This window comes from Narcine bancroftii, chromosome 10, assembly GCF_036971445.1.
Source record: "Narcine bancroftii isolate sNarBan1 chromosome 10, sNarBan1.hap1, whole genome shotgun sequence".
Classification (NCBI taxonomy): Eukaryota; Metazoa; Chordata; class Chondrichthyes; order Torpediniformes; family Narcinidae; genus Narcine; species Narcine bancroftii.
This window is the reverse complement of record NC_091478.1, coordinates 3567048-3590573: the sequence shown is the minus strand read 5'-3', so window position 1 is coordinate 3590573 and position 23526 is coordinate 3567048. Positions and strand designations below refer to the sequence as shown.

The 23526-nt window shown below is 44.7% G+C and overlaps 2 protein-coding genes across 8 annotated transcripts in view; one reads left to right on the top strand and one right to left on the bottom strand.

Annotated features, from left to right (window-relative positions):
- The window catches only part of LOC138744086 (serine/threonine-protein kinase 32C), a 207999-nt gene extending 185910 nt beyond the window's left edge, over positions 1-22089 (bottom strand). For 4 of the 7 annotated variants that reach the window (XM_069899605.1, XM_069899607.1, XM_069899611.1 and 1 more), the window contains exon 1: positions 8416-8828. In XM_069899605.1, the coding sequence (XP_069755706.1) occupies positions 8416-8467 (52 nt within the window). In that variant the 5' untranslated portion in view covers positions 8468-8828. Of the gene's footprint in view, positions 1-8415; positions 8829-11051; positions 11245-20269; positions 20285-21318 lie in introns of those variants that run through there. The other 3 variants (XM_069899608.1, XM_069899614.1, XM_069899616.1) reach the window with 3 other exon arrangements.
- The window catches only part of LOC138744087 (leucine-rich repeat-containing protein 27-like), a 37758-nt gene continuing 36144 nt past the window's right edge, over positions 21913-23526 (top strand). Inside the window, exon 1 of the mRNA XM_069899617.1 lies at positions 21913-22016. Within this exon, the coding sequence (XP_069755718.1) occupies positions 21948-22016 (69 nt within the window). The 5' untranslated portion in view covers positions 21913-21947. The remainder of the gene's footprint in view (positions 22017-23526) is intronic.

Genomic DNA, 23526 nt, shown 5'->3' with positions numbered 1-23526 from the left:
CTGCTATCTGGTATGTATCATACCAAATAAACATCTAACCAATCACTTCAAATCACTCCTAACCCTTGTTATACGATGTATTCTTCTTCCAACCATTGTTATCTTAAATACATTGCCTTGCCCCATTCATAATTCTAATGCTAGCTGTTCAGTCTCCTAACCAGATAATAGTAAATTCAAAATAATAGTTTTTATTAATCAATAACATTTCTTACTTATTTCTAAATTTAACCCTACAATGCCTGTGTGTATTTGTCCAAAACCATCACAGTTTAAACTCAATTCTGAAAAAATCACTTTTAAAATTAGTTTCAAATATCTTGTTGACCAGTATCCTTTTAAAACGTAGTTCAGAGTAATTATGAAGCACTTTTAAACATTATATTTTCAGATCTCTTTCAATATTGATGAGGCGTCTTTCAGAGAGATATTCTTCAAACGGGAGTGACCATCTTCAAGGCACAAGTCAGAAGTGGTCTTACTTATTTAAAAGCCACTCGTATTGCATCTCCTGTAAATAGTCCTGTCTTTCCAGGAGGCCAAGTCTTCAGATCTTCTGTCTTCAGTTTCCTTCCATGATGAGGCTACACTCTATTTTTTTGTCAAAAGAGCAGTTGACAACATAACAACACCTATTCTGGTTATTGCAATTCAACCCTATCTTTCACAAGGGTCCAAGATCTGTGTGTTCCATAGAATCTTGACTTCTGAACAGATCCAAAAAATGTCAGAATTTGATCATCTATTTCTCCAAATCATAACAGTAGCCCAAATATTAACACAGATCCATTACAATCACAAACAACAAAGAAACTACTGGAAGTGTCACAAACACGTGGATAAAGAAATTGGATTAAAAGCATTTGTAGCATCTGTCCGGAGTTGTGAATTAATAGACATATTTGCAGTTAGTTCCATTTCTAAAATTAATTAGATGAATTTCATTGTAATTGGATCTATCATTGTATTTCCTTTCACTCAGTAAACAGAGGCGAGTTGATATAGGTTTCTTGAACTTAAATGAAGATTTCTTAACATTTGATTCCACCAACACATTTTGCTTCAATGTCAATTATTAAAATGCCAATCAATTAAATAACATGAATTATTAGTGGCAACTGTTAATGAGATGAAAAAAAAATATTAAATTTTGATGACTAGTATTAGCATCAAGTATTTCCAGATCAAGTTCAGATTAAGTGAAGAGGGTGTGAAGCTATTCACTTCGATGTCCAAGACCAATGATGCTGCGTTGTGTTTGTATCATCCAAAGAAACCAGCATTGAAAGACCAAGTAAAACAGAGCTTAATACCACTGAATTTTGTCCAGTTTCGTGCTATTCATTTACATCAAAATGAAACTGCATGAAATGATTCTTATTTTAATCTTGCAGCAATTAAAAAATATACATGTCGTCCCCGACTTACGACCTATGCAACTTACAACCATCCATAAATACAGCCATAAAAAATAATGATTTTTTTTTAAAATATGTAAATATTTAAAAAATTACACTTTGGAAGTGAAAGTAGGGCCTATCGACAGAAAATAGAGCATATGGCAGGTGTGGCCAACCTCTCACGAGAGCTGGCCTTGGCTACCATGCTGTATTTGATGAATGATGAAACATATACAGTGAATTTCTGACTTGCATCCATTTCAAAATATGATCGGTTGGTCAGAACGGAACTCGGTCGGAAGTCGGGGACAACCTTAGTTCATTTCTTCAGGCTAAACCACTAAAGTGAAAAGATAACTCCAGAACCAGCCTTTGTGTTCTATGAATTGGCACAAGATCGGTCCCAAAATAATCCACAACAACCGCACATTTCCACTGGATGTGGTGGATTCAACTTTTTGCAAAACTGATTATTGATGCAATTGCAACTTGATCTCACTTCTACAGTAATGACAAAATATTTTTGGTATTTCCTTTGATTCGATGATTTTAAAATTTCAGGATCGCAAAATTATGGGACTGAGCCAAACAATATAAGTCAACACAGATTACAAACACCTGATTTATGAACATTCCATTTACTTACATGCTCCACTAATATTATTTAGAGGTCCAAGCATGGATATACATCCAGTCCAATGAACAAAGAACTAGTATACTCTCCCCCTTAACTGTTAGTCATTGTTTTTTCTCTCCTGATCAGCCTTGTGCACTTTTGATGCCTTTCATTACAACAGAGTGAAGGAATGGTGACCATGTTCAATTACTGTACTTTTGCTGAATGGTGGATGTCTTTAACAAAGATCTTCTATGTTTCTATGTTTAAGAAGGCTATTCCTGGGTAACAATAGCCTTCTTAAACATAGAAACATAGAAGATAGGAGCAGGAGTAGGTCATTCGACCCTTCGAGCCTGCTCTGCCATTCAACGAGATCATGGCTGATCTTAAAGTTCAGTACTCCGTCCCCGCCTTCTCTCCGTAATCTTTAATACCCTTATACTGAAGAAATAGATCTAATTCCCTCTTAAATAGATTTAATGAACCTGCCTCTACTGCCCTCTGTGGCAATGAATTCCACAGATTCACCACCCTCTGGGTCAAGAAATTCCTCCTCATCTCGGTCCTAAATGGTTTGCCTATTATCCTCAGACCATGGCCCCGGGTTCTGGATTTTCCCATCCTTGGAAACATCCCATCTGCATCCATTCTGTCCAGTCCTGCCAGAATTTTATAGGTCTCTCTGAGATCCCCTCTCAATCTTCTAAACTCCAGCGAGTACAATCCCAATTTGCGCAATCTTTCCTCAAGTAGTCATTCCTGCCATTCCAGGTATCAGCCTGGTGCATCACCTCTGCACTCCCTCCATTGCAAGAACATCCTTCCTTATCAAGAGTAGAATACCATTAAAAACAAAATATAAACAATTATCAACATCATAAATCTCACCCACTTTAAATGATGATGTTAATTTGTGAGAGGAGAAATGAAAAACAAATACAACCTGACGAGTCTGAATGCAGCATTTGAAGAGTTCTCATGATCGATTTATGAATTACAGCTAATAATCATGAAAGTACTTACCTGTGAGCATCAAGTGAAGCCAACATTTACCAATGAAAAGTCTATGCTGCCCAACTTTTACTGCAGTTCATGATCCAGTGTGATCTTTTTCTGCAGTCACACCAAACCATTCAATCCTATAGATCCTTTTGAGGTCGGTGTTCCTTTGTCTCATCGACCAGAATACATCCCAGAACATTTTCCAGAGCCAATGGCTTACAACCACCACTATATCCCCTTCATTATATTTGGAGAATTTGGTGGCAGTGATTGATGCAGCAGGTTCTGATCCCTTTTGCACTCCGTGAGGAGTTTGTTCAAATTCCCTGTCAGCACGAGGATTTCCCCAGGTATTCAATTTCCTTTCCCGTCCTAAGACAGGTTTAGACAAAATGAAAATAAAAATCTCTTGCATTTCTTTGGCAGAAAATAAATTGGTAAAAAAATAAATAAGTTTAAAATTGGCACGCCTAGCCATTAGTTCGCCAATCATGCAACATGCAATCTCGAGCAACCAGAAAATACACTTGCCTGACATCTACCAATCCCCATAGGTGCTGGGTTTTACTGTACCATCTCAAAGTCAAGTGAAATCGTACTCACCTCACCTCTGGAATGTAGCCGTTGGCTTGTTTGCAAGTTATGGAGCAGAGTCATTTTAGCAAAGTCCCAGGTTGTTGAAGCATTGAAAACAACATTTTCCATGATTTGGAGAATAAACTGATTGTCTGGTAATTCACCAGGATGAAATTGCCTTGGTTTTTGTGAACAGGACAGGCCCAGGAAATTCTACACACTTACATAGATGCCAGTGTTGCAAATGCACTAGAACATCTTGGTTGCAGACACAGAACATAACACAGAAGCAGGTTTATGTGTCTGTGCCAAATAGGATGCCCAAATTAAACATGGCTAATTCTGGACCGTAGTTTCAGAACTATGGGCGTCATGTTATCTGATCCCAATGTCTTTTGATGCATTCAATAAAAAGGTCTAGTGTCAGAAAATGAGTGATACCACCTTCTATCACTTTCTCCACCTCACCCTTATGTTTCTCTTGCTTCTTTTCCCCTTTATCAAGCACCTGCCAATAAACTGCCTTGGGACTGTCAACCTCCATCCCTTCTCTGGTTCACTAATTCCTGAGACCCTGTTCATCACCTTCCATCCTGACCACATCATGCGATCTCCCTTCTACACAGAGTTAAACAAAAAAAACCTGCAGATGCTGGGGACATCGACATGACCTGCTGAGATTCTCCAGCATGCTTATGTATTCTCCTTAAAATAGTGTTGATGAAGGGTTCCAGCCTGAAATGTTAACCATTCTCCTTCTCCCATATTTAGGTTGCTGCTGAGGGACCACAGAAACCCCCAGAGGCCTAATTTTAAGATGCTAGGTATATTCTGAGTGTGCCCTTTGTAGCATGATCATTATATATCATCATCTAACAAGGCTTCCTTGATGAGTTATTCGAATTTATGGCCATCATGCACCAAAATTCTTACATGCTGAATCCAAACAAGTATGCATGGTACACCAACTATATTATCATAATATCCCAAGAGATAATAAATGTAAAAGGATAGATTTATAAATATTCACAGTTGCAGTTAGTGCAAGAAAGAAAAATGATGCTTCAATGGTACAAACAGATTTTTATTGGTCGCAGACCAGTTTGTGGTGAGTTTATACCAGTGGTTTTCAAACAGCTCCCTTCCACCCGCCCCCCTCCGCACTCACATCCCACTTTAAGTAATCCTTATGCCATCAGTGCTCCTCTGTGATTAGTAAGAGAAGGTGGAGAATCACTGCTCTAGACCCAAAAGTTACTGAAATATTTTACTTGAAAAAAAAGTGGTCATTGGCCCATTTCCTTTGGAGTTATGAAACTGTGCACATGAGTCAATTAGATACAATTAAAAGTTTTTTCTTTCTACTCGCATACCACCTTAAGCAATCTCTTACGAATCACAGAGCACTAATAGCATAGGGAATTCTTAAAGTGATATGTGAGTTTAGTTGGGGATGGGTGTAGTTTGGACACTGGTGTAGACCAAGAAGTTCAAGAACCTGAGTAGTAATTTCTACCACTGTTGCCACAAACTTGGATTTAAAGCAGTACAACATTACAGTTCCAGCTCCCCATCTATCTAAAAATTGAAACAATATACTGTGAAAAAATGTTTGCTTCAAAGGATTACCTCAAAGTCATTTGTGCTTTATTTGGATTCATCTTCATTTCAAAAGATTAATATATTTTACAAGTGCATAGAACTGTATCAACTTCATGACTCTTGGTTATAAAAAGCATTAATTATGGGAAGCAAAAGATTGCTGGAGTTCTAACTGTAATTTTTAAATCTTCACTGTTCACAAGTGGGTATGTGGTTCTCCATTTTTAGGAAGGGCGGCAATGAGAAACAGAGTAATTACACACCCACGTACTCAATATCAAAAGAAGGGAAATGAATGGAAAGGCTAAACCAATCAGCTAGCTTTGGTTTGGAAAATTCCATCTGACCAATCTGGCAGTGTATTGATGAGGGCAGTGCAAAAGATGTGGTTTACATAGATTTAACCAAGTCCTTTGCATACTGATCTAAAAGGTTAGGGCTCATGGGATCCAAACAAGGCAAGTGGCCAATTGGATCCAAACTTGGATTAGCAACAGGAGACAAAGGGTTATGGAAGAGTGCTGCTTTGGTGATCATTGGGTATTCCACATTGATCACTCCCGAAACGCTTGCTATTTGTAACAAATATAAATTATTTTTATGTGGATATAATCAGTAAGATTGCAGATGGAATAAAGATGTGAGGTTGCTGATAAATTGAAAGGTAGTCTTAGGTTCCAGGTTGTTATTGATGAGTTAGTGAAATGAGCTGAGAAATTGCAGATTGAGTTAATTCATAACAATGCAGGAGAATGCATTTTGAGAGTACACACCAAGTGAGGACATACACCATGATTAGTAGCGTCCCAGGATATTTGGAGGAACAGAGGGATCTTGGTGCACAAGACCAAAGAACCTTAAAGCTGGATACAGACAGATAACATGGTTAAGAAGGCATAATGGACTTCATTTATCAGGGCATTAAATACAAGAGAAGGGAGGAAATGCTTCCACTTTATCAAGCATCAGTCAGACCTCAACTGGATGACCTCATCAGTGTTGGTCACCATATTATTAGAAAGATGCAACAGTGCTGGAGAGGCTACAGAGGAGCTTCACTAGGTTTATCTGCGATGGTGTGTTTTAGCTATGAGAGACCAGAGATACTAGATCTGGTTTCCCTGAAGCTTAGAAGGTTAAAATAATGAGATACAGTACAGGACAAACTTTACCTCAAATCCGAGGTAGATAAAACCAGAGGACTTATGCCAAAGGACAAGACATTTAGAGGGGTTCTGAGGGAGACTTATTTTCTCTCAGAGAGTGGTGAATACCTGGAATAAATTGCCAGGAATGTGATGCAAGCAATGTGGTTGGCAGCATTTTAGGTGCAGTAGTCGATGGGGCAAGCAATGGAAGATGGGATTAATACCTTGATGTGGACGTTGTGCACAGAATGGCCTGTTTCCTTCTGCGTGACTAGGACTCTCCCTCACAATATAGGTTTTTAAAATAAACTTGATGTTCACCAGAACAAAACCCACGTTAAGACCCCTAAATTGTGCAGCAAGATTGATTAGCATGGCTTTAAACACCTTGCCATCAGAAAGCTGAGAAATTAAATTGATAAAAATGATAATTAGATAGAGTAAAACATGGAAAAGGGTATCAATTCTGTGAAGGGAATTTCAGAGCAGATTCTTTAAATTACAGCCGGGTCTTTATCAAACAGACAATACAAATCTGGAACGCTCTTTCCTCTGAATGTCTGTGGATGCAGGGAGTCAATAAAAATTTCAAGACCGTGATCAATAAAATTTTCTTCGATATCAGAAATAGACAAGCAAATAGAAGGGATGCAGAGATCAGCCATGCACTGATTCAAAAACAACAGTCAAGTCTGTTCCCTGATTAAATTTAGTTCTGCTCTACAAATCACAAGATCTGTGTAACATGGATACAATTCAATCCAAAAAAATTTTTGATCCCAAGCCTTCTGCTCTGTAACACCATTATAAAGCTAGAATGTTAAAGTCAGGGACAGGATGAAATAACAAGGATTACAATTCAAAAATATATTATTTAATACGATTTCACACAGCTTTGTTTAATGATTAGTTGCTCCAAAACTATTTTATGGCCAATAGTTTTACAATCACTCCAGTTCGCAACAGGTATGCACAAAACCTGGAAAACAAAGGTCTTGAAGAGACCCCACTGCACGATTCACATTTTGTACATCGACTGGTGTGACACATAGTCTATGTCCTCATAGGGATCTCCCATCTAGTTAGGCGTCCTGAGTAAATAAGTCTTTCTTGGAGATTTTGTTCTCTCCTGTGGGCTAATATCGCAAACTTTCCTGGAAAAGTCAAATCCCAACCATCCAGGGAATAACTACAATTTGCAGCAATTGTTCCATTCTCAACAGCAAGTAGAAGGAAATGAACCTTTTTAAAATCAGCCATGGTGTGCAAGGTTTTGAACAACAAAATTGGGACAAAGAGAATAAAATGCTCATATCAAAGATCCAATGTAGCCATGGATTAAGCAATTCAGAAAGCCACAGGAAAGGCAAAGAAGAGGAATTTAATCAGGGAACAGAGTTGGAGTGATTATTTAATTCTTAGAGAAAGAGGGTGGTCTTCCCCAAAGTACTGGGGTCATTTAAAGTCCTACTGGGCACCCAGCCTGAATTTTCAGCTACAAATCGATAGAATGTAAACTTAATCTCAACTGTTTTTAAATACCTTTAATTTCTTGGGCAAGGATGGATTTTATTGCTGGAGTATATTTCATCAATAAAAAAACTTTTTTTGCAAGAAGCAGGCATTTCGTGCAAGTAGAATTCATGTATTGTCTATTTTTCAACTGCAAAAACTTTTTTAGGCTTGTTTATTTAGCGAATGCCCAAATTAGCATGCAGGGACCCCCCCCCCCCGCCGCCCGAAAAAGAAAGTGAGGCAAAAGGAAAAGTGCAAAGCCACAGGAAAGGAATGGGCAGCAGAGCGTTGCCCACAGAGACGGCGCTTCGAGTCGAGAGCATCTGGTTCAGAAGTGGAGGGATGTGTGTCCTGAGAATTTGCCACCGGGTCTCAAGCATTCACTTGCATGTGTTTCGTCAAGGCGGGTTGTTCTCTCCCTTCTCAGAAGAGTTAGAAAGGAGGTCGGCGTTCCAACCCCCTCTGGAAACAAGTTTGAGAAGCACGCTGGTTTGCGCATAAAATGCCCCCGTCTAGAAAGGCGCCCGTCCATGCGCGGTGGAGCCGAGCTTACCCTCCTCCTTCTCATCGAAGACTGGCCGCTTTGAAGAACTGTTCGCTCCCATCCTCTGTGGCCGCTGAGAAGGAGCCGAGCCGCGGGCATTCCTTAGTTGATTCAGCACGAGAGCCGGGCAGGACCTGATGGCTCACATCTCCCTCGCCGCGTGGGTCTCACGGAGTCCTCCGGAACTGTTGCAGGTGACGGAAAACTACTCGCTGGAGCGCAGGGCGCTGGGGAAAGAGCGGACCTTTCGCTTCTTCCCACGATCCAGACTCATCGCGGGGAACGGGGCTGCGGCTCCCTCCCGCCGGACCCAGATTTCCCCCCTTCCCCGACGGCTGGCAGAGGGGCGGCGAGGTGCGGGCGCATCCGTGCACGCCCGCTCCCCCCGAGGCAGCTCGTCGTGCAGAGCCGCGGCGCGACGTGATCCAAACCCCACTTTCTCCCGCCCCTTGCCCGCGCTCATTGGTGGCCTGGGCGGCCGCCCCGCCGATCCCTGGAGGCTCATTGCCCATCTTCCCAATCCATCAGGAAAAAGTCCCGAGCCGCCGGGATCGAACCAACTGGATGGACCGAGGGGATGGCAAGACGTGCAGAAATCCAGGGGGGCACTCGAAGAAAAAACTGCTGGAAAGAGAGAGTCGGGTCGGGGAAATCAGAAGACTTTTTCTCGCGGTGTTTTGGGCTTCAGACTTCTAGTGCAAATGGACGTCGGACACAAACCAAGTGTAGTTCAAAACGGACTTTCGAAGGCTGCCACCTGCCCAGAGAGAACATGCCGCGCTCTTCCCCTTCTCTGACACTGAAGCACACAAGTGGGGGAGCAGGATTTGGAATTCAGGCAAGGTGAGGGAAGCTTTGCACCTGGACTCTCACCCCGATGGCTCATGTGCCATTGACCTCAATCAAGATGAAACACCAAGGATCCCTGGTACCCGTCCAGTCAATGAGAAACAGCCAGCTGAAGTACCTGTCCAAACCAACACAGCACCAAAAGTCCAGGGTGCCTCGAAATCTCAGCAGGGGGGAAACTCGGGCCATGCAGCTGGTCTGAACTTGGACTTAAAACTTCACGAGATTTCGAAAGAGGTTTAATTGATCGAAATGTTAATGATACAGTACAACAAAAGGCCCTTCCAGACCATAAAACTCATGCCTCCCATTTCCACTCCATTAACCGATCAACCAGGGTGGGAGGAAACTGGACCACCCGAAGACATCATAATGCAGGTCACAGGGCGAACCTGAAAACTTAGTCAGAACCAGAGTGGAACCTGGACAAAGAGCACTGGTAATATCATTATGCCAACCGCAGAAATCATGGCCCCCTTGCAATAACCCTTTCTCTAAGGGACAATCCCAGAACCATGATGAGATCCTTAAGATTCTGCAAATAGAATTAGCAATCCATGTCTAATCTTTCTCAAAGCTTTGAAGAGTCCTTCCAATTTTCTAACCTATACTTTCCGACTACACCAACTTTTCTCAAAATGTTGGCCAACCTTGAAAACTGACCATTCTGAAGTGTAATCGTTTTCAGCCAAACTAGTCGAAAATGATTGTTTCTTTGTGTACAAGCAGTGACGCTTCCCTTGACTATTTTAATCCGGCTTCCAATAACTTAATCTAGCTTTGATTTATCCATAGGGCAAAGTTCCACAGAGTTTGCTGATCACGAGAAAACTTGCAATGAACTCACTCTCCGAAAACCCTTCCATTGCTCTCGAACACAGACGTATCGTCGCGGTGCACTTCCTCGGAGCTGGTCCCGCCGCGCTGGCGGGGGACCTCCTTCCCTCCTGGTTCGAGCGGAGCGCGCGCCCGAGGCCGCGGGATGACGTCTCCGCCCGGGCAGGGGCACGCGCGGGTTTTGAAACTCCCCACGTGCTGCTACAATGTATTCTTTTGAACTCTGCTGTATCCTTCCTCCTGAAAGAGGTCTACACAGATAAATCATTCATCTTCTCCATTGAATTGATCCTATTTCAATCAATTAAGATGTTATAATTCACGTTGCGCCTTGATTCGGCTTAAATTTCTTGGTCATAGGATTAAATGCAATATTAATTTCTTGGTCATAGGATTAAAAAGTAATTTCTTGGTCATAGGATTAAGCAAGTAGGTCAACACAAGATCAATTCAGATTGGGAAGATCAATCCACAGTTTATCTTGCCAGAGCTGTTTTAGTTGAGGTGGTTTGAGGATGATAGAGAACTGGCCTCAAATGAGATGAAGTGATTGCAGCAGGAAGTCTGCCATTATTCTCATTCTTGATTGCTATACTTTCACTGCTGCCAGAAATTCTGCAATTGCAGACTTGGACGAAATCAGAACCGCCAATATCCCATCATCGATATGTATGATAAAGAGCATTTAGTGAGGCAATGGATGCTAACCTTGGTCAGCAGAGTCAAGATTTGAGAGAAGAACAATGAAGAGGGAACAAAAGAAAAATTAAAATAATTACAATGGGAAAAGACACACAGCCATGTTTGGATAAATATTGGGATAAACATCCACTAAATCTAAATATTTAAATTTCTTTGGACAAACTCTTTGAAAAACATTTGTAGTCCAACATCTCTATGCAACATCATCTGATCTCTCACAATGTTCAGTCACCAATTCTCTTCACAATCATATTTACCTCATCTTTGGAGCTGTAGCTTTCAGTCATCTTGACTCAGCTGTCTGGAAATCTTTCTTGGAGTCTCCAAAACTCCTTCCCAACACCATTCTATTCCATCTTCACCTTTTCACAACCTTCTTGCCTTAGCTTTCAGTCATCCTTTGTCATTTTTCTTCCATGGTTTGACAGCTGATGCTCCTTTACTTTTTCTCTAAAGGAATGCCAGAATCAATACTGATATTGCTAAAATATTTCCACCTGCCCATAGAATTACTTTCACCTGTTCAAGGATTTTTAACCACCTAAGTATTCAATTATATTATTTTATCATGTTCCCCAGGTAATGGAGATTGTCTTGGGAAAACAAAAGACGAAAACATCCAAATTCCAATTCAAATATGTTACATTGCAGTCGATGAGTTAAAAGTTTGATGAAGCTGATGAGTTAGGAAGCTATTTACAAAAGATGACAGTTACCACTTGGATACAACATTTAAAAAAATCCTGCAAGCATTCTTTTCATATTTCTCAGCATCCTCCTCCATTTTTTGTTTAAAGATAAGTGATGTACCAAACAAACTTCTGAGTACTTGAGCAATACACGAAGTGATGGGCAAACTCAGCAGGTCAGGTAGCATCTATGGAAAGCAAAAGACGGTTGAAGCTTTGGGACAAAATCCCTGAATACGTAAAGTTTTCCATGTAGAATATCCTGCACTTGAGGTATTCAAACATTGCTGTGCATTCTTCTTAAGTATTATGTAAATCAAAACATTTTGATGTGCTGCTGAGATCTTAGCAATGAAACTGTGACTCACTTCACAAATACATTCTCAAAATTGAATATAAGGAAATTGAATAGTTGCCATCATCAAAGTGATTCCAATAAGAAAGCTTCTAATCTCATAAATGTAATTATTTTCTCAATCTACATAGACCTGAAGCACTCATATCCATTCCCATCTATAGTCTCTTTCTCTACAAGTCAGTATACCTTCTTTCAGGCAGTAGTGCTGGCACTACCCGGATTCAAGGCCTTCAAGTTTGCATGCTCTCCCTCAGACCATGTGGATTTCCTCCAGGATCTCTGGTTTCTCCCAATATCCCAAAGAGTTAGTTGGTTAACTGGTAACCTTGAGGGTGGGTGGTAGAAAAATCCAAGTGGGATTGATGGGTGTGTGAGAGAAAACAAATGACAGGGAAATAACTGGGGGGATGGCATTGATGGGATGGCATTGATGGGATGGCCCTGAGCTGCCCAAGACTCAGTGGGCTAAATAGCATCCTTCTATGTCAGATTAAATTATAAAAAAGCTTTCCATTTGTCCACAGTTCATAGCTACACATAAACATTTTTTTTATTTGTGGAGTTATTGTTGTAAGAACTGTATTAGCCTATTTAAGTACAAGAAACTTTATCAAAGAGCAAAGTATCAATAATGGGATCATTTATTTTACAGTGATTTTGATTAAGGTATAAATATTGGCCATGATACTGTCTATAACTTGCATGCCCTTCTTTAAAACAGAGACAAGCAATATTTAATGTTCAGCTGACATGCATCAGATTTTTGTCCATGATGAAAGGCAGTGCTTTTGACAATGCAGCACTTACACTGAATTATCAGCCTCGACTCCTGCAGCCTTGTAATAACAAAAAGATATCTGAAAATCGAAAATGATGGAAACACTCAGCAATTCAGGCAGTATCCTTTGGAAAGAGAAACAAAGTTAACATTTCAGGTCAAAGACCATCATTAGAGGTGGGAAAAAGAGATGAAAAAGTAGTTTGGATGGATGGAAGGACAATAAGGACAGTTAGAAATAATTAACAGGAGATTGAAAATAGGCTCAAGACCATGCCCAACAGGTCAGGCTGTACCAATACAGAGAGCAAAATTGAGCCAAATTATAGATGGATGACTGGCAGAAATGGCCAGATCTAATACATACAGAGAAATGAAGTTAGCTGAAATGGGTTTCAATATTGAGCACAATGTGGTGAGAAAGATGTGGTTATTCTTCAATTTTGTGCTGGGACTCATGAGAACAAAGCAAGAAGCCACAGATATCTAGGTCAGAATGGTAGTGGATGGAGGATTAAAATGACAGGCTGCAGGAAGATCAGGGTTGTTCTTGTGGACTGAACACTATTGTTCCACAAAGGAATCATCCAATCTACATTTAGTTCCTCCATTGCTGTGCCAGTTTGAGGCAATCATCCATTAACGTTTCCTGCCTAATCCCAATGTCCAAAATGCACATGGTCCCAATGAGCTCTAACACCTTGTATGGACCCTTATGTGGGTGGTGAAGGGGCATCTGGTATGTGCCTCTCCTTATGAAGACATATCTGCAGTCTTTCAGATCCTTTGGCACGTAGGATGGAGCTGGACTGTGGCGTGAGGTTGATACAGGGGCCAAGGTGCCCACCTTCTTGCAAAGTCACATTAACAGTGCCGTAGGTATTTCCTCCTGGCCATAAGCCACTGGCACAAATTTTCCCGGGACTCTCAGCGGGGCCCCATAGACCAGGAGGATGTGGCCAAGGTGCTGTGCAGATGCCAAGGAGCACCCAAGGCAGCTTGTCCACCAATCCGGGCCTCGAAGCCGCACCATAAAGGCCATCTTTAAATGCTGATGGAACCTTTCCACCAGGCCATTAAACTGTGGATGGTAGGCCATGGTGTGATGTAACTGGGTCCCTAGGAGCTGTGCCAGTGCTGCCCATTGAGCAGATGTGAACTGTGCCTCCCCATCCAACATGATCTTAGAAGGAAGACCAAAACAGGCTATCCAATTGGTGATGGTGGCCCTGGCACAGGATGTCGTGGGAGTGTTCGAGAGCAGAACAGCTTTTGGCCATCGAGTGAATCTGTCAATCATTAGGAACAGGTACGTGGTAATTCTGGAAACCAGCAGCAGCCCAACAATGTTAACGTGGATGTGGTCAAATTGTCTGAATGTCGGTGGTAAGTACTGAAAGGGAGCTTTCATGTGCCTCTGTACCTTGGATGTCTGACAGTGCAGACAAGTTCTGGCCCAGTGGCCAACCAGTTTATGCAGGCCATGCCACATGAGTCTGTCTGCAACCAGTTGAATTGTCACCTGGATAGATGGGTGCCAACCCATGTAGCACGTCAATGACGCCTCCACGCAGCAGGAACAATGGGCCTAAGTTGGCTGATGAACACATCACAGTGGCTTTGGATGGCCCGAAATGCACATCTTCCAGCTGTAGCCCTGAGACTGCAGTGTGGTAGGCTGTTATCTCACCATCCTACCACTGGGTCGCTGTGAATGTAGTATAGTCAATTCTGGGGGACAGGGAATGCACAGACAGGATGGATGTATGGGACAGAGTGTCAGCCAAGGGTTGTTCTTGTTGAAAATGTGCTTGATAGCTGTTGTGTACCCTGAGATATAAGAAAGGTGATGCAGTTGCCTTGCCACCCATGGGTCCGACACTTTGGCGAAGACCATGAAATCCTGTCCTTTGAGGAAATGGCAGAAATGGCTTATGATGAGGTAGAGAGCTAGCAACTCCCTGTCATACGCACTATACATCTGCTCCAGGGGTTGCAGATCTCTGTTGAAGAAAGCGAGCAATCTCCAATGTCCATCAATCAGCTGCTCCAGGATGCCGCTGACTGCCATGTTGGATGTGTTGACTGTGAGGGCAATGAGCACATCAATGTATGGATGAACTGGAAGAATGGCACTGGCCAGAGCATCTTTGGCCTGGTCAAAAGTTGCCAAAGACTCTGCGACCCAACTAAGTTCTTTGGTCTGCCCGGACAACTTGAAAAGAGGTCACATGATCCTGGAAGCTGATGGCAGGAACCAATGGTAGAAATGGATCATCCCAATGAACTCCTGCAAACCTTTGACTATAGTTGGTTTGGTGAACTTACAAGTGGACTCAACCTTTGTGGAAGAGGGACCACCCCGTTTCGATCGATGCATTGCTCAAAGAAATTGATGGCCATCAGGCCAAACTGACATTTCACTGTGTTGATGGCTAGGCCATAGTTGCTCAGTTGCTGGCAGAGGAGATGCAGGTATGTTAGGTGCTCCTGTCATGAACGACTGGCAATAAGGATGTCGTCTAGGTCGATAAAAATAAAATCAAGGCCACACCCCACTGAGTCCATGAGTCTCTGGAAAGTCTTTGCTGTGTTTTTTTTTCTGAGGCTGAATGGCATGCGGAGGAACTTGAAAAGTATGAACGGAGTGATGAGTGCTGTCTTGGGATGACACTGGGGTGCATGGGGATCTGCTGGCACCCCCAGACACGGTCAATTGTTGAGAAGATCCTTGCTCTGTGTGGATTGGCCGTGAAGTCCTGGATGTGGAGAACTGGTGAGCTGTTATGGCATCATTGAGCCAGCTATAATTCCCACAAGGTCTCCTTCCCCCAGAAGACTTTGGTACCATGTGTAGAGGAGAGGCCATGGGCTGTCCGAGCACTGAACGATTCCCATGTCCTCCATGTTCCTTGGCAAGCCATAGCTTGTTTGGAGGAAGCCTGCATGCCCAGGTGTGTAGCAGCGGTCCCTGCTTGGGGATGTGGTGCTGGACGCCATGTTTTGGGACCACAGTGGAGAACTGTGGCATTACAATGGCCAGAAATCCTGCCAGGATTCTGGCAAATGTTGCCTGATAAGGTTACTGAGTTGAGGTGGGCGACAGGAACTTGGCCTCTTGAAGGGTGAAGGTCTGGAAGGTCCTGCAATGGATCAGACAGCGCCCTTTCAGGTCCAGCAGGAGGCAGTGGGCTCGAAGAAAGTCTGAGCCCAGTTGGAGCTGAGACACGAAGGCCACAGTCAAGGTCCAGGTAAAATGGCAGGAGCCAAACTTGGCCATTCCATTCATGCATATGATGCTATTGTTGGCAGCAGTGATGGACGGTCCTGACTTCCTAGTACGGATGTGTCAGTTTGAGGGGGGAATAGATGCTGACCTCCGTTCCTGTGTCCATGAGGAAATGCCATCTTGTGCCAGTTCCATAGATAAAGGAGGCTGTCTTGGTGGCCAACCATCGTAGCCATCAGTGATGGCTGGCCTCGGCGTTTCCCGTATGGGAGCAAGGTGGATGGCAGCAGCGGGCTCCAGAACCCCATTTCTGATAATAGAAACATCACCGCTCTGAATGTGAGTCTATTCCTGCTGCAGTTGTCGCTGGCCTTCTTGATGGAGTGGGAGAGATGAGTCACTGGGCACGACGCAGCAACTAGGTCAACGGATGCTCCGTCATATTGCTTGGCATGCCACAGGACATCCGCATGAACTGCTAACCCTGTGTGGGTTGCTGAAGTTGTCAACCACGAGGAGTGGGCTGATATCTTCCGACTTCTATTCGAGAAATATCTGCTCAAATCGTAAAGAGGGCCTGTGGCTGCCCATTAATATGAGCATATCCTTCTTAAGGGCAGACGGCATGCGGTCACCCAAGCCATCCATGTGGAGCAGCCATGCCACTCATTCGTGGTGGGAAAGGCTGAAGGTGTAATAAGGAGTGCCTTAATTGCCTCATACCTGTCGGTGGCTAGCGGCTGATGTAAGAAGTCGACGATTCATCCAGCAGTCACCTGGTCGAGTGAACTGACCATGTAGTAATATCTTGTGGAGTCCGTGGTGATCTGCCTGTCCTGTTTGAATGAGACTCGCGGCTGTGAGGTCCAAAAGGTCAGCACCTTCAGCGAAAATGCGTTCTGTGTGCTCGTGTCATTTATCACAGGGTCCAAAATGTTGTTTTGGACCATCGGGGACACCACTGTGGCTGATGTGCTGTGCAGCGAATGAAAGAAAAACCACACAGAAGCTGTGAGTGAGTTGAACCAGCAACTGATTTTACCCTAACCAACAGCACCCCCCCCCCCCCCACCTTTCCAATTGTGCAGATTAGTGCAGCCCACTACAGTCTAATTTTTTGATGAGGCTTTCAATTGAAGTATAAAGGTGACATGTACAATTGTGTTGTGGCAAAAGAAATGGCAAGGAGTAACTTCTGGGTTTACCTTAAAGATTACAATTACAATATTGTCCCAGTACCCTAGAAAATCTCTGAAGTTCCAAACTAAGGCATGTGGACAAAATTCTGAGTGTGCATTCCACCCATTACTCTCCAAAACAGAAGTAAGAATGACATTTGTAATCAAAGGATCATCTGTTCCTTTCGCAGACTTCTGAATTCTCAAAGAGCATCTGATAGATACCAGACACTTCCAGTCCAGCTCCTTCGAATCACACTCAGCCTATGCATATGGATACACAAGGAAGCTGATCTCACACATCAATCGGTAAGGATTGGAGAACACTTGACAGTCAGGAATTCTGGGTTTCAAAGCTGCACAACAGGAAAAATGTGTGGCATTTAGGAAAACAAGATTATGGGTCCAGAATATTGAAAATTTGATACGCCTTAACTATAGAATAAAAGAGTTATCCGGGACAAATTCACTGAACCCAAAAGATGGCTGCGCCATATACATGAAAGTGGTTTTCTGTCAATCTTAACTGGCTCAACCTAATAATAATGTGAACAGAGCCACCTTATGGTCGTTAGAAATTATGACTAGAAAGAACTGAAGCAACTGATTTCTGAATGCAAAATTTTTAAAAAATCAGTCCAGACAGATTTATAAATAAGTAGGAACTATTATTTTCTTGAGCTACAACATGGATAAAACTTAAAACACTGCTTTCCCCAATATTACCTTTTCTGGAACAATTAGTTCTCCCAGATGGTGATTTTTATTTTACCATTTATTCAATGTATTTTCATCAAGATTTCAATTTATTCTTTGTCCGAACTGAAGAACACATAAATTAAATTATAGAAATAATACAATTTATAGAATTTGGTTAAAAATGTAAGAATTCCATGGATCATTAACTCATAACTACCACTTCCCCAGAACCAGTCTGATACATCTAAAAGTTTCTAAAGGGATGAGGTCTCAGTCCAAAAGATTTACACAGATCTTGCACATTATGTTTCAATTGCTTTCCCCAGTCTGAACAACATACTAACATTGTGAATCCAAGAAAATGCATTTTGTTTTATCTTTTGCAAAAAGTTGTAAGTGTCTTCCACTCTATTTTTTATAGTTATAGGACTGATTTGAGATAGGATGAAAGCATTCAGTTACTGTACCACTTTACAAAATTACCATTGTTTCAAAACAACTGCAAGATACTGAAGTGAAATAAAATTAGATAATAAATACAAAAATAGATAATGAATATTCAGTTACTCTAATGCAAAAAAAAAGACTTTGTAATAGGTGCTGAGTCTTTTTGTTGTATTGGAGCAGTCAGTGTAACAATGAGCAGGGGTGGGGGGTGTTGTTCAAGACCCTGATATTGGAAAGAAAATGTTCTTGAATCCAGATGTGCTTGTCTTCTGGCTTTTCTGCCTTCTCCCTGACGGTAGCAGTGAGAAGAGGTTGTGACCAGGGTAACGGAGGTCATTTATGATGTTGGCTGCCATCTTCAGGCATTGCCTCACATTCAATGGATGTGATTGACTTGGCTGTGATGAATTCAATCAGTATGTTTGATTACAGTATACCTGTAGAGGTTTTATTAGAGTACTTACAACAAAGGTATGAAGGTTTTGGTTCAGTTATATAGGCTTGGGTGAGACCACATCAAGAGTATTGTGTACCATATTAGTCACCTTATTTAAGGAAGAATATGAGTGTGTAGGAAACCAATCAGGGGTTTACCAGGCAAATAACACGGATCCAACAGGATGTCTCATGAGGAAAGGCTGCTTGGCTTACACTTCAGAAGGGCCAGAGCTTGTTTGAAGCATCCAGGCTCCTGAGAGGTCTTGTCAGTGAGGCTGAGGTAAAGATGCTGGTCACCAGAATGAGGGGATTATAAGTAAAAGATAGAGTTAAAACATTTTTTTCAGAAGATGAGGAGCCTTTTGAAGTCTATTTTTCAAAGGATGGTGACAGTTTTTGAGGTAAGGTAGATAGATATGAGATAAGCAAGAAGGGAATGATTATTAGAGAGACTGGAAGACAGAATTGATCTTATAATCAAGTTAAATGGTAAAATTTTATTTAATTGTACATTTTATATCAAGTGGAGTAAGCTTAAAGGCAGCAATGAACCTACTCTTGGTCCGAATTTGTATATTCATATGGGAATTGAAGAACTTCAGTTCACTTAATTAAATACATCTGGAATAAACTGCTTACAACAGAAATAACAATCATTAAATATAAAAGCAAGATTGTTTACTAATGCCCTTTAGAGAAGAAAATAGGCAATCCTTCTCCAAAATGGTCTGATGCCAGACAAGCAGCAATGTGAAATAACAAGGGCTTAGTCGTGATGCAAAGTATTCTTAAGAAACATTTTGGAATATGTTAAAATTGAGTCTGCTGATTTATGTCACCTTAGTCAAACAAATAGAATCATACTTTCAGACAAACTATCCCATGCTCAACTAACATCATCTCTGGTCATCTCCTGTCATACAAAACATGGAACTACAAGAGGAAATGGCACGACAGTCCTCACTATTTCCTTCAGATCTCATTTAGTCTTATGGTTTCAAGACAAACATGAGTAAAGTAATGAAGTAAAACATGAAAGTCTGCAGACACTGCGGATGAAGTAAAAACACTTCTGGAGAAACTCAGCAGGTCAAACAGTGTACTTTATATAGTGTCATGGGCCATGGATTGACCTTATAAAGGATGGATTTCTGCTAAGAACTGTGTAACGTGGTGGTTCAGCTGAGTGCTGACTCACCAAAGTCAAGCTGTGCAGAGAGAGAGAGAGAGGAGAGAGAGAGAGGGGAGGGGAGGGGGAGGGGGGGGGGGGGGGGAAGAATCCAGCTGTGAAGCAGAGAGTTCGGCTTGGAGCAGTCAAGAAGGATACACAGAGACACTGCATGTGGAAGACTGAATTTGAATATGACTAAAAGGTCAATGTGAATCTTTCTTGTCATAGAGATTTTGAAGAGCAGTGTGAAATGCCCATGTTGCGTAAGTGAGGTGGTTAAAAACCACACTTTGAGAACCAAGGAAAGTTATCATAGGAAGCCTGCAAAAAGATTTGTAAGTTTACTGCAACACAACATCAATCATTTCTCTCTCCATCGTTCAATTCGATGTCCTTTGTTATCAGTTAAAGAACTGAACTTGGACATTGAACGTTGGGATAGAGTTCTGTGGACTGTGTTTTCAGACTGACTTACTTGACTGACTGACCTGGGGTTTTTGGTGATTTTTCTTTTTTGAATATTGGGCATGGACTGTAATGGTCTGGATTTTTCATTTTCACAAAGTTTATAAATATATGATAATTGTATATTTGCTATAGATATTTACAGTGGGGTTAATTTTGTTAAGATATTGTATTGTTAATAAGACATTAATAAATATAGAGTTGAAATTTAACCCTTTGACTGGTGTCTTCTATTGTTGCTGGTTTGAAATGTAGCAATAGCCAAGATTAAAAAAAAAATACATAACCAATCTTTTGGGCTTGAGCCCTTCATCAAGGTCAAGAAATGTCCTGGTTATTACCTCTTTGCATTCTGCACTTTTCAGCACCTCCTCGCCAAGCTAACAAAGCATATTTGGAAGAAACACTAAGGGTAAAAAGGACGAAGTGCCCGATGGCAGCTGTTCATATCATGAAAGATATTGCTGCCAACTTGGTCTTTTAGTGGATGACAAAAGAAATAATAAGGTGGCCCAAAAATCAAATCAGTGTCAGGTCACTTCTGAGGAAATAAAAATAGAATTAACATTTCAGATTGAGGCCTATTCTTCAGAAATGGGGACAAAAGAAGCTTGTTAAAAGATTCAGAACATAAACAAAGGAATATTGCAGAGGCAAGAGATATGCCCAGCAGGTCAGGATAGATGCCCTGCACTCCCAAGGGAACATGGGAAGAAAAAAAAGAAAAATGAATAAAAACAAGATGAACCAATCCCTCAAATGGATGACAGACTGAGAAACCCAGTTAAACTGAAGTTGTAGATTTCAATATTGAGCCCAGATGTATACCCACAATAACACATGATGGCTGCACCTTTGTTTTGGAGGAAGTGAGTGAGGCAGAAGTTGTGAAATGTGGGAGCAAGCTGGAAAAAGATTTGTAAGTTTACTGCAACACAACATCAATCATTTCTCTCTCCATCGTTCAATTCGATGTCCTTTGTTATCAGTTAAAGAACTGAACTTGGACATTGAACGTTGGGATAGAGTTCTGTGGACTGTGTTTTCAGACTGACTTACTTGACTGACTGACCTGGGGTTTTTGGTGATTTTTCCTTTTTGAATATTGGGCACGGACTGTAATGGTCTCTCCTTGGAGGAGAGTCCAGGGAGGGCAGATCGGTGGTTCATACAGGGAGGGCCGGATGTCAGTGGACAGGGACCATCCCGGGGGAGGAAGACAGACCCTGCGAGCTCAGGCGGCAACCACAAGCGGCCCATGGAGGCTGGAGGCTGGAGGCTGTCGGGGGTGGAGGGGGTCAGTCATGGCCTCGCCTCGGATGAGCGTCGCCGCCCAGAGGTGTGGACGCGTCGGCGGCTGGGTCCGGGCTCCGTGAGTGGCCGAGGGGGGGGGGGAGATAACGGCGCCTCCGCTGCAGGACCCTCAGACAAGGGGACGCGCGAGGAGGCCCGGTCATTATTCGGGCTTCGGGAGGGGATTTGGGTCAGGGTCAAAGACGCTGCCGCCCGGACCCTGAGCAAATGCATCCTCCGCGCAACTCGGCTCCCTGCCGGTGACGTCAGGCGCGCGGTCGCCATGGGCACGCGCAGCGCGCGGTCGCCATGGGCACGCGCAGTGCGCGGTCGCCATGGGCACGCGCAGCGCGCGGGGGTGGGGTTGGGGGAATGGAGCGGCGGGGCGGCGGGGACCCCGGGCCTCAGATGCTCGAGTTCAGCGGCAGGGGGTTGGAGCACTTGCCCGAGCACGTTCTCCAAATGCCAGGTTTGGAGGTAAGGGCACAGAAACGGACCCCCCGCTCCCATATTCCATCCCTGGGATCGGACCGGGGGAAGGGGAGGGGAGGGGAGGGGAAGGGAGGGGAGGGGAAGGGACGGACCGGGGGAAGGGGAGGGGACGGACCGGGGGAAGGGGAGGGGACGGACCGGGGGAAGGGGAGGGGACGGACCGGGGGAAGGGGAGGGGACGGACCGGGGGAGGGGAGGGGACGGACCGGGGAAAGGGGAGGGGACGGACCGGGGGAGGGGAGGGGACGGACCGGGGGAAGGGGAGGGGACGGACCGGGGGAAGGGGAGGGGACGGACCGGGGGAAGGGGAGGGGACGGACCGGGGGAAGGGGAGGGGACGGACCGGGGGAAGGGGAGGGGACGGACCGGGGGAGGGGAGGGGACGGACCGGGGGAAGGGAAGGGGAGGGGACGGACCGGGGGAAGGGGAGGGGACGGACCGGGGGAAGGGGAGGGGACGGACCGGGGGAAGGGGAGGGGACGGACCGGGGAAAGGGGAGGGGACGGACCGGGGAAAGGGGAGGGGACGGACCGGGGGAGGGGAGGGGACGGACCGGGGGAAGGGGAGGGGACGGACCGGGGGAAGGGGAGGGGACGGACCGGGGGAAGGGGAGGGGACGGACCGGGGAAAGGGAAGGGGAGGGGACGGACCGGGGAAAGGGAAGGGGAGGGGACGGACCGGGGAAAGGGAAGGGGAGGGGACGGACCGGGGGAAGGGGAGGGGACGGACCGGGGGAAGGGGAGGGGACGGACCGGGGGAAGGGGAGGGGACGGACCGGGGGAAGGGGAGGGGACGGACCGGGGGAAGGGGAGGGGACGGACCGGGGGAAGGGGAGGGGACGGACCGGGGGAAGGGGAGGGGACGGACCGGGGGAAGGGGAGGGGACGGACCGGGGGAAGGGAAGGGGAGGGGACGGACCGGGGGAAGGGGAGGGGACGGACCGGGGAAAGGGGAGGGGACGGACCGGGGAAAGGGGAGGGGACGGACCGGGGGAGGGGAGGGGACGGACCGGGGGAGGGGAGGGGACGGACCGAGGGAAGGGGAGGGGACGGACCGGGGAAAGGGGAGGGGACGGACCGGGGGAGGGGAGGGGACGGACCGAGGGAAGGGGAGGGGACGGACCGGGGGAAGGGGAGGGGACGGACCGGGGGAAGGGAAGGGGACGGACCGGGGGAAGGGGAGGGGACGGACCGGGGGAAGGGGAGGGGACGGACCGGGGGAAGGGGAGGGGACGGACCGGGGGAGGGGGAGGGGACGGACCGGGAGAAGGGGAGGGGACGGACCGGGGGAAGGGGAGGGGACGGACCGGGGAAAGGGGAGGGGACGGACCGGGGGAGGGGAGGGGACGGACCGGGGGAAGGGGAGGGGACGGACCGGGGGAGGGGAGGGGACGGACCGAGGGAAGGGGAGGGGACGGACCGGGGGAAGGGGAGGGGACGGACCGGGGGAAGGGAAGGGGAGGGGACGGACCGGGGGAGGGGATGGGACGGACCGG